Genomic DNA, 19,165 nt, shown 5'->3' on the forward strand with positions numbered 1-19,165 from the left:
GCATAATCCTTCTATAAATTGATCAGAATTGAATACTGTTGTGTTAACTTCATCATAAGTTAAATAATTTCCATAGATACAGTAAGCAAACAATGATAGAATTGAAACATCTCCATGTATATGTCTTCGTGTAAAGATTGTGTGATAGTATCACAATCTCCAAAATGCATGTTATCATTCTGTGTTTTATACTGTCCCATTCTGCTAAATTAAAATCTATCTACAGCTGCTATAACCTGTTCATGGGAGAGAGGTTCCTTCACTTGTGTGGAATATGTGGAAGTGAGATGGTGCCATATTTGGTGAATGTTCTAACAATTCATAGTTCAAATCCCTCTATTTTCTCATTGTCAAAGCAATCAAGAAGTGGTGAGTGATCTGTCTCTGGGATTGGTCACACCAATCATTTGTCTGCCTGTAGTATTTTTTCAGAGCAGTTTAAGATCAAATGACCACATATATGTAGTTATGTGGAAAGCAAACATCAGACTGAGACCGGAAGAATCTTACAGGAAGTGTAATCACCCACAAAGAAGACTGCTTACAGAACTCCCATTCAATGAGTTTTTTTACTATTGTTCATTAGTCTGGAGCCCTTACCAAGTTGGATTAAAAGAAGAAAGAAGAGATATAGACTCTTCAAGGAACTACTACACAATTTGTCATGAGAGTAACTTAGAAATGCTGTAGTCAGCAACTCCACAAGAAGGGCATTTGAGGAGATAGATGTCATTTCACTTTGGTGAAACCAAAGTAATGGCTTCACCTTACGTTGATCTTTTGTTGTCATGTGTAAAATTAATTCTGCAATTTCCATAAATTTGTCAACACAATATCAAAGCATACAGTTGAAATAGAAAAGAACCGTGTGCTCCCATTTCTTAACATGGAAATGTACAAGTCACGAGATGGTACACTTGGACACACAGTATTGTAGTCTTTCAAGAATTTCTGCATAAATTCGTGAAACACTCAGCCCTCTACCATCTTGAACAGACAATATTTTAGAAATGAGTGTGAGAGAGCGGAATCCTACCTATTGCGTGTCACATGTCTGTGTGCAGGTTTAAATTCAGTCGCAGGAAGAATGTAGGTGCAGAGGTCGAACGGCACTAGCAAGTACCTGTTGGGCAGTCCATGGATGTTTAGTGAGTGCATACGAGAGGACCATGGAGTTTTTATGTAACTCTGTGATAACAGTGTCAGTGGCTATTGTTAGTGAAAAGAAAAAGAGCTCTTAATAAACTCGTATTCCAGCCTAGCTAGAGGCAAGACGTATTTCATGAATCCTATGATATATAGCTATGGTTATTAAGCCAACTCTTTTATTGATGTAATTAGATTTGTTTCTGACATGAGGTGATACGAGTGACTTACAAGAAGTCAGATGTTTATGTGAGAAGGGAGAAGTTTGTTCTATATGAAGTTTTAATATATCGCTAGTTGACGAAAATTAGAGGGAGAATTTTAAATATTCCTGTACCTATCATCACTCTTCGGAGAAGAAGTTTAAAGAGATTCCAGCAGCCAGCGAAGAAGATTGGCTGCAGACAACAAATAAGTCATCTTGTAAAAGGAGTGGAAGTTAGCATACATTCTTCAACACTCTAAGTCGTCCAAAGCATTAGAATATACAGTAGGCCTACCTGCACCTATGCATGCTATGTCCCACTACCACTCACAGCAGAACAACTCTGTAATATACACACTGACCAAGAAGATTCACATCTCCTTTGCTGACAACATTAAGTCAAAAGTGCCGAAGTTGCATACCACCTTCAGATCTAACGGATACAGCAAAGAAGTGATCAACAAAATCCTGCCCATACAAAAAAAAGAACAGAGACAAGGTGTTGGATGGAGCATCCACTATTCTTTTACCGTTCATGCAGTGAGTCGCTAACCTCACTGGGAAATTCTTCACTGAGTCGTCATCAAACTGATCTATTGTAGTAACAGTAAAACTAAATGGCCTGCTAAGGACCATCAAAGTTGTCGCCAATATACTGCATACACGTGATGCAAATAAACATCAGAGAGATGGGAATACATATTAGAACATGTCTAAAATAGCACATTTGGCTCAGACATTATCATAAAACCAGTGGCAGTTCACTAAAATGAATGAGGCAAACACATACAGTTCCCTCTTAAATTACAGACAATGAAGAACGTTAGCTCTCTTGTTCTCCACTTCCAACATTCAAGCAAATGATGAATTTTACTTATACTCATTTTAAAGAATTGTTAAGGCTAGAGTAAAAGAAGTATATTATAGTAGTATTACATTCCATTTTGAAGTCACGTGCACTAGTGGTCGAAATGTTGGTACATCACTTAACAACATAATGTGATAATCGCTCCTGTGGCTGATGTCACTGGTGCATGCTTCTGCAGTGGCACTCAACATTGGGGTAAGTCAGTTCAGTGGTGGAAAAAATTTTCTCTGCTAGTATTCATCAAGCAATGGGAGAAGAGGTGGTGGTGTACAGTTCATAATAATCAGACTTTGCACCAATGTCCTGGTTTAAATGCCAACCCTCTCTGCAGTGTCTCATGAAATGAGAGCATGTGACACTGTTGATAGTGATCCATCCATCAGGTGGGGATGTTGAGCTCGGCGACAGCCTTGGTGCTATTTACGAGGAGTAGGCTATGTGCCAACAACAGGTTTCACCCCCTCTCTTCTATCGCCACACACACACACACACACACACACACACACACACACACACACAATACATGTAGTATTACAAATAATGTAATCGAGCATGTTGCAAAAAAAAAAATAAACAAAAAAAGAAAGAAAAAATGTGAACTATAGTTAAAATCTTCTGGATTGTTAGGCCATGTCATATTTCCTTCTAAAGGAATTATGATGCTGCCTAAAAACAGAAGATTTTAACTCTAGTGACAACGACCATGAAAGCCTGCAGACTTATATAACGTGAACTACAATCTGGAAGAACTTTATAGAAACTGACTTCAGCTACAAAAGAGTATGAACGCATTTAAATTTTTATTTTATCGTAACATATTTCACTTTCTCAGAAAAGTTTTTCTTGGTATTGTGAGTCCACAATTTAGAATATATTTACTGATGCTACTGTCACTTATTTTGTTAACCCAACTTTCTCAGCATCACCAAACTTAATTCAGGTACTTTTCATTTCCCATGTTTTACTTTCATTTATGTTCATGTAAAAGGTGTCGCAGTGGATGAAGTGGGCAAGTAGTTCTCTGTTGGAGGTGAGCTGAGATATAGATGATGAAGGTAGCCAGATGTCTTAAAAGTTCTTTATTGTTAACCATTAACAGACATAGTGCAGCAAGCAGGTGATGGGACCCAGACGTACCAGGGTGGTCACATCACTTTGAGCATTTTTCGGAGAAGTGGCAAGAGGCCTTGTCATCAGCGCATTCCTGCATCTGGCTGTTGCTGTGTGAGAATGGCATGACAGTGTCCTGGCTTTGGGTGGCCAGAACAAGGCTGGCTGGTGTCCAGCCTAGTGGGAGATGTCAGTGTTGCCCAGGTTGACGAACCCTGGACTGATCACTATGGTGCTAAATTGAGCAGTGTTGGACACCAGTATCAAGGATCAGTGAAGACCTGAGTTCGTATCTGAGACCATGAGTCAGTGGCAGGATCCTTGGCAGGCGGTATTGAGGAGATGGCAACAAAATAATGATTATTTGATAGCTGGGCTGCCATACAACAGTTACTGGTTTGCAGACCAGATGCAATGTGGTAGCTGTGGCAGAAGAGCATTGATGACCCTACGGTAGAGATTCACACACAGCGAATGTTAAAGCATAGCTCAGTCATGCAGGTGACCTGTTTTGTTAGCCCGGGATATGTGTACTGCTCAAGTGGGCTTCCTAATGCAGAAGACAAGCACCGCCACGTGCTCCAGTGCCATTGAAACTTCCTGATGACTGGCGGCAACTGTCTCAGAGAACTGAGTTGCTATTGGGGATGCTGCATGGATGGCAAAATGCTATGTTGGCTGTCTGTGACTCACAACCTGAGTATGGCACTGGGCTCCTGTAATGTGCTGTTAAATTTCCTCTCCCATAGGAGAATTCTGGCCCACTGGATTCCAGTTTGAGAAACTGACTTTAACAGAAGCACTGATATATTTACAATTTTGTAGACATTGCATTCTTGTTTTTGAGTCGGAGTTAACACTATTGAATAACCTTCACTTTTGATACCCTTTCTCAATATTTACACTTTATTCACTGGCTCACAGTGACAGCATCTTTATGTCCTGTTTTGCACTACCTTACTTCAACTCTTTCTTTTCAATTTGGGAAGCATGTGTGTCGTTCCACCTTGTGGAATGTGATGTGGGGATCAGGGAGGCATCCTATCACTGTAACCTTACTAACCTTACCTACTTTTTCAGTAACTGCATCGACATCATGCAATCCGAGTAACTAGTTAGAAGACAGAAGTAACATGTACAGCTTGTAGGGCCATCCCCAAATCTATCCTAGGTGAACAATTCTATGTGCTCTTCCAGTGCTCAAGACCAAACCAGGAACTTCTTGAGCTGCTTACCAATATGTGCATTATTTTATTGTCTTATTACTACGTCATAACAAACAAAGATAATAATTAAAAAAAGGAAAGAGTCAGTGGTAGCACTGCTATGATCGCATGCTTGGACTTAATGGCAGAGGAAATATCAGAACTTCATTGTTCTATAGCTTGATGAACAGAATCTACTACATTTTTATGATAGTTAACCCCTAACACTTCATAATTATATCCCTCACAATAGTTCATTATGTATGCTCAATACCTCATAATCTTCCATAGCCCAACATAATCATAACTCTAACAAATCATTCATTATTTATTTATTTCACCCAAAGATCGCCCCATAATGATATAGGAGTTGGCATGGTCATAAAATAAAAAATAATAGCTTAAAATATAGATATCTAAAGAATACTGAAGCCTGCTCCATAAGGACAGAACAGGTGGTCAGCTGTATTCTTGGTGAAGAAACCAACCTGGCATTTGCCTGAAGTGATATAGGAAAATCAAACCAGGCTGGCTGGACAAAGTGAACCTCATCCTCCTGAATATGAGGTCAGAGTCTTAACAGCAGCACCATCTCATTCGGTTGGTCCCTGCTACAAAAGTGTTTTTTGATTTATACACAGATATTTCCTGACAGCTAATAATACAAAAACATAGTTTTGCTCTTCTTCACTGCACACGCGAAAAACACCCCTGATGACTTCTGGGCCACAAAGATGCTGCTATGCCCCTTGTGATAACTTCAGCCTGTTTGGGCCGCCAATTGATGGGCCACCAACATTCAGGTATGCTCCATTTTCAGTTCTGTCCTCCCCTCTGTCCATGTGGTGGAAAAAAAGACATGTACTGTAGGACGTAAATGGAAAAGCAATAAACTGTGATCATGTATTGAAATGTGACAGGGTGTTTCAGTTAACCCCTTTCATTACGACCACTACTCTTTGAGTTGTTCAAGTAATCTTAAGTTGTGTAGGATGCATTAATAATGAAAAATATTTTAGCTGACTTTTGAAACAGATGTATTTTAGTAATGTCTTTCATTTCCACGGGCAATTTATTATACAATTTTATTTCCTGATAGAAAACATTGCTTTGAGGTTTTTGTTTGTTTTTCCTTCGTGAATGTAAGTCTATACTGGCTCTCATTACGTGATTACTCATACTTAAAGAACTATTAGTAAAATACATGGCAATATTAGCATTAATATGCACCATAGATTGGTAGATGTACTCACTTTGGGCAGTAAGGATGCCCATGTTTTCTAAATAGCTCTTTACAGTGAGACCAGTTACTATGTGTAGTTATTATTCTTGTGGCCCTTTCCTGAAGTTTAAAAACTGTGTTCATCTTTTGTGCCTTCGATCCCCAGAAAAGAATCTCATAGCAAAGAAGTGAGTGCATGTAGGAATAGTATGGTACAACAAGAGATTGGCTGTTACAGATTGATGATAGAACCCCAAAGCATAAAATGTTGATGACATTCTTTTTGTCAGTATCCTTGTGTGCTCATTCCATGTTAAGTGCTGATCAATATTCATCCCTAAAAACGTTGCGCTTGCTAAACAATCTATAGATTTATTATCTACGTCTAATGTGATAGAGTTGTTTTCCCTCTTTATGCTGAAGTACGTACCGTTTGCTTTCTTTATATTCAGTGTCAGTTTAGTATGTACTGCCCAGCTGTAAATGTTCTTGAGGGCTTCATTTGCTTTTTCTAATAGGAACTCTGGTGGTTTTTCAGTGACACTGAGATGTGTGAGAAAAGTAATGAGACTGATTTTTTGTATCTAACGAAGCTGTTCTCCCCCCCCCCTCCCCCCCTTCCCCCCCCCCCCCTCCAAAGAACAATATTGTCCCCTTTGAAGTAGTTCCCTTCATTAGCTATACACTGGCAGAAACGTCATTCCCAGTCTTGGTTGCAACATTGAAAGGCTTCAACTAGTAGTGCCTTTAACATATCTATCACTTTCATTTGAATGTTCTCCAGAGTCCCAAAATGGTATCCTTTTAAGACATTTCTCAGTTTTGGGAATAGAAAAACGTACAAGGATTCAGATCAGGTAAATAGAGGGGCTGCAGAAGAACAGGAATGCCTTTCGAGGTCAAGAATTTTGTGATGGAAGTGACTGTGTGACGTGGGGCAGTGCCATGATGCAGCATCCACTTATCCACAATGTCCGGTCTCACTCAATTCATCAATTTCCTGAGCCTTTCAAGAACATCATTGTAAACCACTTGGTTGACAGTTTTTACTGTTTTGATCTTTGGTTTGCTCATTTCAGCTTTTTTCAGTCAAAGTAGCCACTTAGCTGCTTTGCCTTAGGATCGTACTAAAAAATCCAGAATTCATCACCTGTGATCACTTGACTGAACCATTCGTTGTCATGGGCAGTCATCTCAAGAAAATCAACACACACATTTCTTTGATTGTCCTGTTCAATTGTGACGTTTTTCGGTACCAATTCAGCACAAACCTTTTGCATATGCAAAACTTTGGTCAAAATTTAGTGTACAATGAAAGTGTTTATCACCAATCATCCTTATTGTTCAACGTCTGTCTGATCTCACAAGAGCACGCACATGTTCAACAATTTTGGAAGGTGATTATTAACAGCCGTCAAGTAGCGTATAAAATGCTTTTTATTTAAAACCCAAATATTGACTGGTTTCAGTCATAGACCATCTTCATGTATTAGGGTTAAAACAGTTTAAGCCACATCATCACATTTGTCACTACATAAATATTGGCCAAATCTCATATGTAGAGCATGCCGTGAATTCCGGTATAACGCACAGGACTTTGGTAGGCAACTGTACTAATGACATGCGTAAACAGAGTTCTGGCTGTGACATGGCCATAATTTATGTAATGACAGATGTGATGTGGCCTAAACTGTTTTAACCGTAATCCATGAAGATGGTCTATGACTGAAACCAGTCAATATTTGGGTTTTAAATAAACAAGCTGCTGATGGTCAAACACGTATTTTATACTTTCTAAATTTTTGTTGGTTTTTTTAATTGAGGGTCCCTGAGCAAGGTTTATCTCCAACGTGTTCTCCGCCTTCCAAAAATTATTTATGTGATTGAACAAAGTGTGCTCTTGACAAGGAATGTTCCCCAAGTACTTGATGGCATAATGTTGTTTTAAATTCCACTGTTCCATTTTTGTAACACATGACAAAAACACATCTTCACTGATGGTGCTCTCAAACATCACATGATGGCTATACAGGTCCGAAACTTGGACTGGGCATCTCGAAGGGATGGACACACAGGCCTACACAATTAGAACAACACAGTGTGTCATCAACCTCATTACTTTTCTAACACACCTTGTATGATGTTGTTGTCATCAGTGCAGAGAACTTTTTCTCCATGTCTTATATTATTATACTATCTGGAAAGTCATTGACACCTTTTAATAAACATAACTGGACCCAATACACTACACTGAGGAACAGGTATGTTTGTTTGTTTCTTGCCTGACAATTGCTTTACTAAAAATGTATCGCCAGTAGATGTGTGGACAATCACGGTTTTTTTTCATCATGTTTTACAGGTGGGGCTGGAACCATTTATTTGTCATTCCCCTTATACCTAATGCATCTAGCTTGTTGCGCAGCATTTTATGGCCAACAGTGTTAAAGGTATTGGACAAGTCTAAGAATATGCCTGAAACGCAGCACATTTGTGTAACGATAATGCTATATGTTGCAATTCATTATCTCTACACCAGTGCTCTGTAATGCATACCACCACACTGTTTGAACACTGTAATTAAACTTCAAACTGCTGTGATTTATTTTTGGTGAACTGCACAGTTTCATGAACAACTGATAATTCCGAGCAAATTTCTGTGGTGGTTGCATATTTTTGTTCTCCCACTGCTCCATATGATATGTATGTGGAACAGCAGAAGAGATCGAACCATTAATCTCTCTCTCTCTCTCTCTTTCTTTCTCTCACTCTCACTCTCTCTTTCTCTTTCTCTCTCTCACTCTCACTCTCTCTTTCTCTTTCTCTCTCTCACTCTCACTCTCTCTTTCTCTTTCTCTCTCACTCCCCCCCCCCCCTTTTCTCTCTTTCATTGTGAGGTACTTCCTACCCAAGATCCTTCCCAACCCTCCTAAAGTGGCATTCCAATGGCCACCCAAACTACACATCATCGTAGACCATCCCTATGCCATTCCAATTCCCAACCTGTTGCCAGAGGAGTTATATACCTGAGGAAGACTCACATCAAAGACCTACCCCTTCCATGCACCCAGCACTTCCTACACCAGTCCTTTTAAAGGCTTACCTACCCCATTAGAGGCAGGGCCACCTGTGAAAGCAGGCATATCATACACCAACCCTGCTGCTACCACTGCATGGCCTTTTATGTCGGTATCCATACCAACCAGCTGTCCATCAGAATGAACAGCTTCTGGCAAACTGTGTCCGAATATGAAATTGACCACCCAGTGGTGCAGAAGGCGTGATTCTGATGGCTGCTTCATATTCCAGGCCATCTGGATGTTTCCATGCACCACCAGCATCTGTGAATGACAAAGGTGGGCACTATCCTTGCAACATGACCTTCACTTGCACAACCCTCTTGGTCTCAGTCTATGTTAACCAACTCTTCCTGCACCCCCCCCCCCACCCCCCACCCCACCCAACCCAACAGTTATCGCTTCCTCTGTCTGATAACGCATTTCATGTCTCTGTGTCACCTTTATTGCAGGCCGCTTACTCACCAGCTCTGATGGCCCATGCATTACGTGTCTAGCCCATGCACCTGCCACTGGTCCCTCATGCATTTGTAGCCAGCAAAGCTGCTGCCTCCCTTGCAGCTGCTATCTTCCCACCTCTAACCCCTCTTCCTGCCTTTCTCTCCCTCTACTCACCCCACCCCACAGAACCTCTACCAGTCCATCTGTCAAACTGCAGTCCTGGAATTGTGTGCCCAGCTGGCACCATATAGGGCCATAGGTGTGTGTGGAGAGGGAGATTTTCCTTTTATAATTAAATCTAAATAGTTCATAGTAAATCCCAATACTTTACATGCATTTTCTTGTCCAGCGTATCAAGCTGCTTGAACTTCTTGATATCACTGATGTCCTTCCTGGGTCACAATCATTTTTCAGCTACTATCTTGCTCCATCAGTATAGTAGTGGTATATGTCATAATATTTTCCTTATACCCAATATATTCTCCAGTAATGTAAAATGTTAAACTTGGACAGATACCTTCGGTAGATTTTCTGTAATCGTGCTCACTTTATCTTGAGGGATCTGTAATCATTTAATCATTTCACACCCAACAATGATCTCGCATCCATGTGGTATCTCAGCACCTTGCTGTTTAGAGTCAGTGTCACATGATGCAAAGATAGAACCCTTAATCATCATCAGGATGACGAAATCCGGCTTCATATCTGTGAAGAGCATCAACCCATGTTTGCGTTTGTCTATTATTTACAATTACCTAAATCTTCTTGGTGCCCGCGGCCTTCCTTTTGTTGGCCACACATTTTTTGTACAGTGTCTGGTGTAATGCCCCTTCTATCAGCATACTGAGCAAACACTATCGTGATTTGGTGCACAAGGCTGCATGCCCAGGTAAAATACATTGGCCGCACACAATAGATATCATTGGTCCATCCTTTCGGGGTACTGTAACTGTGTCTGTCCCTGACATAGTGGAAGCAAGACAGCAGGAAGAGGACAAACCCAAGGCCACAAGGATCCCACAAATGCTGTAAGACCAGCACTTTTTGTTACATTTGCTGCTGTTACACACACAATAATAATAATAATAATAATAATGATTTTATTGTCTTTAGGCCATTACAGCAATTGACAACGTCAAATGAAGATACAATTTATAATACAGTGTGATAAGGTATTGACTACTGAAATATTTTAGCTTACATTACAATAAATGTACAGTGGGTCATCTGCTGGATTACTGCATTTTACAGTTGAAGAATTCATTGATATCATAGAACGGGTGGGCAATAAACCATTCATGCTGTCTTTCTTTGAATGTATATTCAGGAAGATCCTGTATATCATGTGGCAGCTCATTAAATAGTTTGTGTCCTGTGACTTCATAGCTATTTATTGATTTTGATAATCTGTGGTAAGGCATGTATATGTATTTGATGCTTCTTGTGTTGTAACAATGTACATTTTCCATATGTGTCACATCTTGTAGGTTCTTCTTCGTAAAGATTAAGACATTGTAATCTCCTCTGCAGTTTCCAGCAGTACTCTGTTTCCATTTGCACCACTCCACTGTTGTTGGTGTCAGTTCCATTGCTACCTACCATTGGTCAAACAATTCAATCTCCAATAGGTCCCACCTAACATAAAAAGTGTGATGGCTGGAGTGGATTATGGGTTTTCTGCAGAAGTTGGATGGAGGCACAGATGATGAATGGAGCCAAATGCTGTCAAAGTTTTTTTGATTGTTAACTATAAACAAACATAATGCAGCATGTTTGTAGTATGCAGGCAACGGATGTTAAACTGTGGATCACACATGTCAGCGTGTGACAGTTTCCCGTGTGAAGTGGACACAGTGAGGCAGTGCGATTGCAAGACTAGCAGGAGATGATGGTGTTGCCCTGGGTGATGGACCTTGGACATATGGCTGCGGGACCATAGTTGTTTCTCAGTTGATGCCTGCCTTTCATGTCCTTCACTTCTTAAAATTCAGACTGATTTCTCCACAATTTGTAGATAATCTTTTGGTCTATGTGTTTTATCCTTGATAACTTAAGAATTCCATGTAGTCAACGCTTCAGCCTATCTTCTGCGATAAGTTGCAGGGTCAATATTGCTACAGTTGTTCCTACATTCTCCAGAATCTGGGCAAACCTTCCCCTAGGATTATTTTCCAGTTATGCAATCCTTCTATAGTCAACTGGTATTAGTATTTTACAACCATAACTAAATTTATGATTCGGTAATACTTTTGTAATTGCCTGCCTTCTTTGATATTGGGACAACTGCATTCTTCCTAAAGTGTGAGGATATTTCACCTGCCTCATATGTCCTAGAAGCCAAGTGGAAGAGTTTTTAATTGGTTTGTCTTAATAATTCTTACAGATGTCTTGTTAGACTTGAGCCTTTCAGTGATTTTACAGATTCTTCTCTCTGTATCAGATTACCCATCTCATCCCCATCAACTTTTCTTCTCTTTCCGTTAATATTGTCATCGAGTTTGTTTCTTTTGTAAAGCACTTCTGTATATTCCTTCAACTTTTTAGATTTCTCTTCTTTGTTTAGTGCTTCCCACTTTTTCCTCTTCATGTCCATAAAGCTAATTTTCTTTTCTCTGAAAGTTTTTGTAAATTGCCTGTAAGTAGTATCTACTGTTCCTGATTTTCAACTTCACACTTCCTGCAATCTGATTTTTAGCTATACCGGTAAATGTTCCGTTTGGTGTTACATACATTTCCTCTGTTCATCAATCAAATTTAAACTCTCTTTTGTTTCTTGCTAGGCATTTTCGTTTTGCTTAGTTTTTTTCTCTGCTGTCTTCACTGTAACTCTCAAAGCTTCCAATTCATCTTTTACTGTATCCTTTCCCATTTCAGTTTGTCAGTCCGTAATGCCCTCTTCGAAACTCTCTACAAAAACCACTTCTTTTTTTTGCAACTTATCAAAGTCCAATTATTGGATCTACTGTATGTTTGTAATTTCTGGAACTAATTCACATCTGCTGCTGGAAATCTTTTGCAGTAAAAAACACAGTTTATACACCTCTATCTTACCAGTGTGTAATACATCTGTAATGTTCTAGTATCTCCAGGTCTCGTACATGTATACAGCCTTATTTTGTGAATCTTAAACCAAGTGTTTGCAATTGATAGATACTGTGTGCAAAATTATATAAGATAGCTTCCTTTTTAATTCCTTTCCCCAACCCATGTTCTACAATTTTTCCTTCTCTTTCTTTCCCCACTATTGAACTTCCGCATTACTCTTTTCGATTTTGTGTTGTTAATCCTGTACATGCCTGACCAGAGATCCTCCTCCTTCCTGCCACCTGCCACAACACTTCACTGATTCCCACTATGTCTAACTTCAACCTATACACTTCTGTTATAAAGTTCTCTAACCCATCTACACCATTAAGGGATCTAATATTCCACTCTCTCCATTCTCTGACCAAATGGTGGCTTCTTCTTCTTCTTTTTTTTTCTCCCCCTCCAGTGTCCCCTGAGCAGTCCCACTTGTAGATCCAACTGAGGGATAATTTTACCTCTGTAATATTTTACTCTGGAGGATGTCATCATAATTGAATGATGCAGTAGAGTTGCATGTCCACAGAAATTATAGTGGCTATAGTTTCACCTTTCTGTCAGCCATACCACAGTATTGGTATAGGAATGCCATGTTTATTGGAGATGCAAGTTCAGATTATTTCTCCTGAAACTACTGAAAAGGCTGCTGCCTAACTTCAAGAAAACATATGTTGGTGTAGCCTGTCCACAGATACTCTTCCAACATGGTTGGTGCAACTTCCATGGTACTAGAGGGAGTTGTATACTATTATAATTGTAGAGGAAGACAGAGATTGGAATACACCCAACAAATAATTGAGGTTGTAGAAGTGTCCCTCAAATAAGAAACTGAAACTGGAACGCTTACCATATCCACCTTGCTGACTTGTGACATTTGACCTCCAAGCACAAAAATTTGTAGCACTCCAAGATAAAATTTTGATGATATTTATCACAATTTTAATGTGCTGATTTGTGGAGTTCTTTCAATATGTCTTTTTTTGCCATTTTGAACATAAATAGGATTTTTTATTCAGTAGACTTGGTACATAGGCCTGAGTTGGAGGAAAACATTTCTAAGAATGTACATTTGGAGCACAGCATTTTATGGTAGTGAATCATGGACTGCAAAAATCCAGAAAAGAAGAGAATCAAAGTGTTTGAAATATGGTGCTACTGAAGAATGCTGAAAATTAGATGCATTGATGAGGTAAGGAATGAGGAGGTTCTCTGCAGAATCTGTGAAGAAAGGAACATATGAAAAACAGTGACAAGAAGAAGGTACAGAATGATAAAACATATGTTAAAACATCTGGGAATAACTTCCATGGTACTAGAGGCAGCTGTATACTATTAGAACTGAGAGGAAGACAGATTGGAATACAGCCAACAAATAATTGAGGTTGTAGAAGAACTACTATGAGATGAAGAGGTTGGCACAGGAGAGGAATTCGTGGTAGGTTGCAGCAAGTCAGTCAGAAGACTGATGACTTGAATAAAAGAATGGTATTTTGGTACACTACTTGTCCATTGCTCAGACTGATTTCAAACTTGGAAAGAATTATCTTGAAGACGGAAGTTTTCCCAAATACCTAGCAATATCCAGTACAGAAGGAAAAAAACTTTCTTATTCAGAAGATGATTGAAGAGGATAACTGGTGCACCATTCAACAAATTAAGTGGACTCTAAATGTTGCATCATCAATTTGCTCTTTGACCTCACAAGAGGACCGTCATATCAGAAAGTCAAAGCCAGGAACAGAGGGCTTAGTGTTTCAACCAGCAGATGTTCGATATATTTAATTCCAGCCAGTATTGATATACAATATGATTATGGACAATGTAGGAAAAGACAGATTGCTATACTGTAAAGAGGACACATTAAGTTGCAGACAGCTGCACTTAAGACACTTACATAAAGCTTTCGGCCACAGCCTTCATCAACATCAGTATATATACACATATATCTCTGCCTACGTAGATCAACACCTTCAACCCATTACATGCAGTCTCCCATCCTTCATCAAAGACACCAACCACTTTCTCGAACACCTGGAATCCTTACCCAATCTGTTACCCCCAGAAACCATCCTTGTAAACCATTGATGCCACTTCTGTGTACACAAATATCCCGCACGTCCAGGGCCTCGTTGCGATGGAGCACTTCCTTTCACGCCGATCACCTGCCACCCTACCTAAAACCTCTTTCCTCATTACCTTAGCCAGCTTCATGCTGACCCACAACTTCTTCACTTTTGAAGGCCAGACATACGAACAATTAAAGGGAACAGCCATGGGTACCAAGATGGCCCCCTCGTACGCCAATCTATTCATGGGTCGCTTAGAGGAAGCCTTCTTGGTTACCCAGGCCTGCCAACCCAAAGTTTGGTACAGATTTATTGATTGCATCTTCATGATCTGGACTCACAGTGAAGAAGAACTCCAGAATTTCCTCTCCAACCTCAACTCCTTTGGTTCCATCAGATTCACCTGGTCCTACTCCAATTCCCATGCCACTTTCCTCGACATTGACCTCCATCTGTCCAATGGCCAGCTTCACACATCCGTACACATCAGACTCACCAACAAGCAACAGTACCTCCATTATGACAGCTGCCACCCATTCCATGTCAAACGGTCCCTTCCCTACAGCCTAGGTCTTCGTGGAAAACAAATCTGCTCCAGTCCAGAATCCCTGAACCATTACACCTACAACTTGAAAAGAGCTTTCGCATCCCGCAACTACCCTCCCGACCTGGTACAGAAGCAAATAACCAGAGCCACTTCCTCATCCCCTCAAACCCAGAACCTCCTACAGAAGAACCCCAAAAGTGCCCCACTTGTGACAGGATTCTTTCCGAGACTGGATCAGACTCTGAATGTGGCTCTCCAGCAGGGATATGACTTCCTCAAATCCTGCCCTGAAATGAGATCCATCCTTCATGAAATCCTCCCCACTCCACCAAGAGTGTCTTTCCGCCGTCCACCTAACCTTCGTAACCTCTTAGTTCATCCCTATGAAATCCCCAAACCACCTTCCCTGCTCTGTGGCTCCTACCCTTGTAACCGCCCCCGGTTTAAAACCTGTCCCATGCACCCTCCCACCACCACCTACTCCAGTCCTGTAACCCGGAAGGTGTACACGATCAAAGGCAGAGCCACGTGTGAAAGCACCCACGTGATTTACCAACTGACCTGCCTACACTGTGAAGCCTTCTATGTGGGAATGACCAGCAACAAACTGTCCATTCGCATGAACGGACACAGGCAGACAGTGTTTGTTGGTAATGAGGATCATCCTGTGGCTAAACGTGCCTTGGTGCACGGCCAGCACATCTTGGCACAGTGCTACACCGTCCGGGTTATCTGGATACTTCCCACTGACACCAACCTATCAGAACTCCGGAGATGGGAACTTGCCCTTCAATATATCATCTCTTCCCGTTACCCACCAGGCCTCAACCTCCGCTAATTTCAAGTTGCCGCCCCTCGTACATCACTTGTCACTCAACAACATCTTTTCCTCTGTACTTCCGCCTCGACTGACATCTCTGCCCAAACTCTTTGCCTTTACATATGTCTGCTTGTGTCTGTGTATGTCCATATGGATGTGTGTGTGTGAGTGTGTGTGTGTGTGTGTGTGTGTGTGTGTGTGTGTGTGTGTGTGTGTGTGTGTGTGTACCTGTCCCTTTTTCCCCCTAAGGTAAGTCGTCTTTCTGCTCCTGGGATTGGAATGACTCCTTACCCTCTCCCTTAAAACCCACATCCTTTCGTCTATCCCTCTCCTTCCCTCTTTCCTGCTGAAGTAACCGTGGGTTGTGAAAGCTTGAAATTTGTGTGTGTGTTTGTGTGTTTTTTATTGTGTCTATCTACCATCACTTTCTCACTTGGTAAGTCACAGCATTTATACAGATGGGGAGAGAGAGGAATGCTGTCTGATGGGGTGTACAGGGACTAGAATGCCAACAGATGCAGTGTCAGGAGGTTGTGGGACAGAGAGATGGGGGGAAAAGGAGCAAAAACACGAGAGGAGCAGGGAAGATGGGCAGATGGATTGGCAGAGGGCTGTACAGATAAACAGGGTGGGGGATAAGAATGGGGAGGAGATGATAGGACAGGGTGGGTGGAGACTGTTGGGCAGAGGGTGTGGGGACAGTATTTTGCCCTGGCTTCAATCTCATCTCCCACCCTATTTATTTGCAGCCCCCTGCCGACACATCAGCCCATTTTTCCCCGCTCCTCTCCGTTTTTGTTCCTTTTTCCCCACCTTACTGTCCCACAATCTCCTGACAATGCGCATGTTGCCATTCACTCCACCAGAGAGCATTTGTCTCTCTCCCCACCAATACACTACTATCCCTTCCCCTTACCCACCATCTTCAGAGTGCTGCTTGCATCCCACATGATAGTTGCATTCTGGCCCAAGATGCTGGAGTTGGCAGTTGCATGTGCATGAGCTGTGCTTTCCTGCGTATGTGAATGGCATTTGTGTCTCTTTACTAATGAAGGCTGTGGGCGAAAGATCTATCTAAGTGTCTCTTTAATTGTGCATGTCTGCAACTTAACCTGTCTTCTTTACAGTAAGTAGCAATCTGTCTTTTCCTACATTGTTGATATTCCTACCTGGAGCTTTCAATATGACAATGGGGTAAACTGTTCAGTTATGGTAGGCAAAATTACAGTTGTGCACTTGGTGTTTCTCGATGATGCTCATTAAACAGAAGTGAAGAAAGTCATGGCTGAATCAAATGGAATGGAGTGCAGTTTTTTTGGTGCTTGCAGGAATGTCACCAAAGAAGGAAATAGGTACACTTTCATCGAGCTGGTGTAGTAGTGGTAAATATGCTGTACAGCATTTTCAGTATCCAAATAAATACTTTCCTGAGTTTCATCTGCTCATTTCAGAAACATTCACCGTGTGCTTTTTAAACATTGTTTAGCAATTTTTTTGTGCATATAATTATTTTTTAAACTTAAAAATAACAAATTATTTTTTTACCATAACATTCCAATAATGATAATTCTAGAATGGCAACCCTGCACCTGAAGTTTATGTGCTGTACATCAAAACACACAACAGACCAGAGACTTTATTAACTTTTGGGCTACCACTGTGTGTTTTAGTTTTAAACACTTACAAACACTGCCCCCTGCCTACAATGACACTCAAAGCATCATTGCAACTGAGTGTCATTCAGACTGTAGACAGGTGTGTATTAAGTGTTTGTGTGTGCTTAAACTAGAAATGGAGTGGTAGCTCAAAAGTCAAGTAAAGCCTCTGCACTGGTCTGTGTTTTTATTTACAGTGAATCAAATACGGGTGTGTGGTTGACTTCCCAGAGCATTCCTCTGGCCTCCTGTCTCCTGTTCTATCAGTGTCTTCTTGTTTTCTACTTTTGACATTTGACATTGTGCGTAGTCCATTCATAATATCTCTGTCATAATAATAGTTCTAATTTTAAATCATTGATTATGAAACTTGAATCATTATTATTATTATCATCATAATCATACTTCGCCTCTCTCTCTCTCTCGATCTCCTCATTGCAATTGAATACTCATGTCCTACCTATTGTTGACTGAGTCAGGATGTGCAGTGACAAGATGCTGGACTCATATTCAGGAAAATTGCAGTTGATATCCCTATGCAGCCATCCTGATTTAGTTAGTGGCTCCATCTCTAATTATGCCAATGGGGCAGTGACCCCAAACCTAATTTTATTCATTCCTTTCTCATGATATTTTCACATGCCTATGCCCTATTACATTTACTGTGGTTACTTTTGTACTACCAGCTACATTAGCCAGATTGTGAAGAATACTTGTTATCTTTTGTTTAATAAGTGTGAAGGCTTCACTTTTGGTTATCTTTTGCTCATTGAGAGAGGACACTCAGAGTCATTGACTCTGCTGACTGGACTATGGTGGAAGCTCAATATGTCTTTCCATTTCCCAACTATGAGGAAAAAGAAGTTACAATTCAGAATTCCAAATCGTGTTAGTTATAGCATTATATTATTTATAATTTTTGACTTTGTTCAATGCGATGTATGTTTTCTAAATTAAAAAGACTTTTTTAATTCTGTAAGTTTTGGTCTTACATTTTTGTATAAATCTCTGTGCTTATTGTTTTGAATGTGTGGTTAGGATAGATATCATTTGTTTATAGAAGACTGTAATAGTAGCAAATTATGTTATTTTGAAAAGATGTAGAATATAACGTTTCATGTTGAAATTGTAGTGCATTTATCACTTCTTGAGCCCCCTGTAACTAGCATATTCAGGTATAGGACTTTAAATATGTTTACCATGAGTAGTTAAGCTGATTTTGTAAGTGAAATCACTCTAATAATTAGTGAGAGAAAAATAGTAGTAGTAATACACACTATTTAATTATTTATGTTTCTAGGAACTGGTAGCACCAAAGACGGAAGAACCTGAGAGCGGTTTCATTGTACCAAATGTAACACTCCCACCTCTGTGCTCCCCAAAATTTCGCCCAGGACCACCAAGTGCACTTGCACAGACTCTGACACACCTTGTTGCAAGTATTGTGATGAACTCACAGTGTCTCAAGCTACAGGATCTCTGCATTGCTCCAGAACATCTAGTCTGGGTATTACATTGTGATATGGTATGTCTTGATCATGATGGAGCGTTACTGGACGCTTGTCTTACAGCACTACTTGCTGCCCTAAAAACAAGTGAGTACACATGTAACTAGGGTAGTTAGATAGATATTTTACTTAATTGGTTTTGTTGCCAATGAATGATAGCTTTGTTGGTCACACAGTTTGCTTCAAATATACTCAAGCATGCTTCACATAATAG

At 40.4% G+C, this 19,165-nt stretch overlaps 1 protein-coding gene across 2 annotated transcripts in view; it reads left to right on the forward strand.

Moving 5' to 3' along the window:
* The window catches only part of LOC124621861 (exosome complex component RRP43-like), a 143,743-nt gene that overhangs the window by 63,693 nt on the left and 60,885 nt on the right, over positions 1 to 19,165 (forward strand). For both annotated transcript variants that reach the window (XM_047147322.1, XM_047147323.1), the window contains exon 4: positions 18,744 to 19,038. In XM_047147322.1, the coding sequence (XP_047003278.1) occupies positions 18,744 to 19,038 (295 nt within the window). The remainder of the gene's footprint in view (positions 1 to 18,743; positions 19,039 to 19,165) is intronic.

The sequence above is a fragment of the Schistocerca americana genome, chromosome 7 (assembly GCF_021461395.2).
Source record: "Schistocerca americana isolate TAMUIC-IGC-003095 chromosome 7, iqSchAmer2.1, whole genome shotgun sequence".
In the NCBI taxonomy this organism is placed as follows: Eukaryota; Metazoa; Arthropoda; class Insecta; order Orthoptera; family Acrididae; genus Schistocerca; species Schistocerca americana.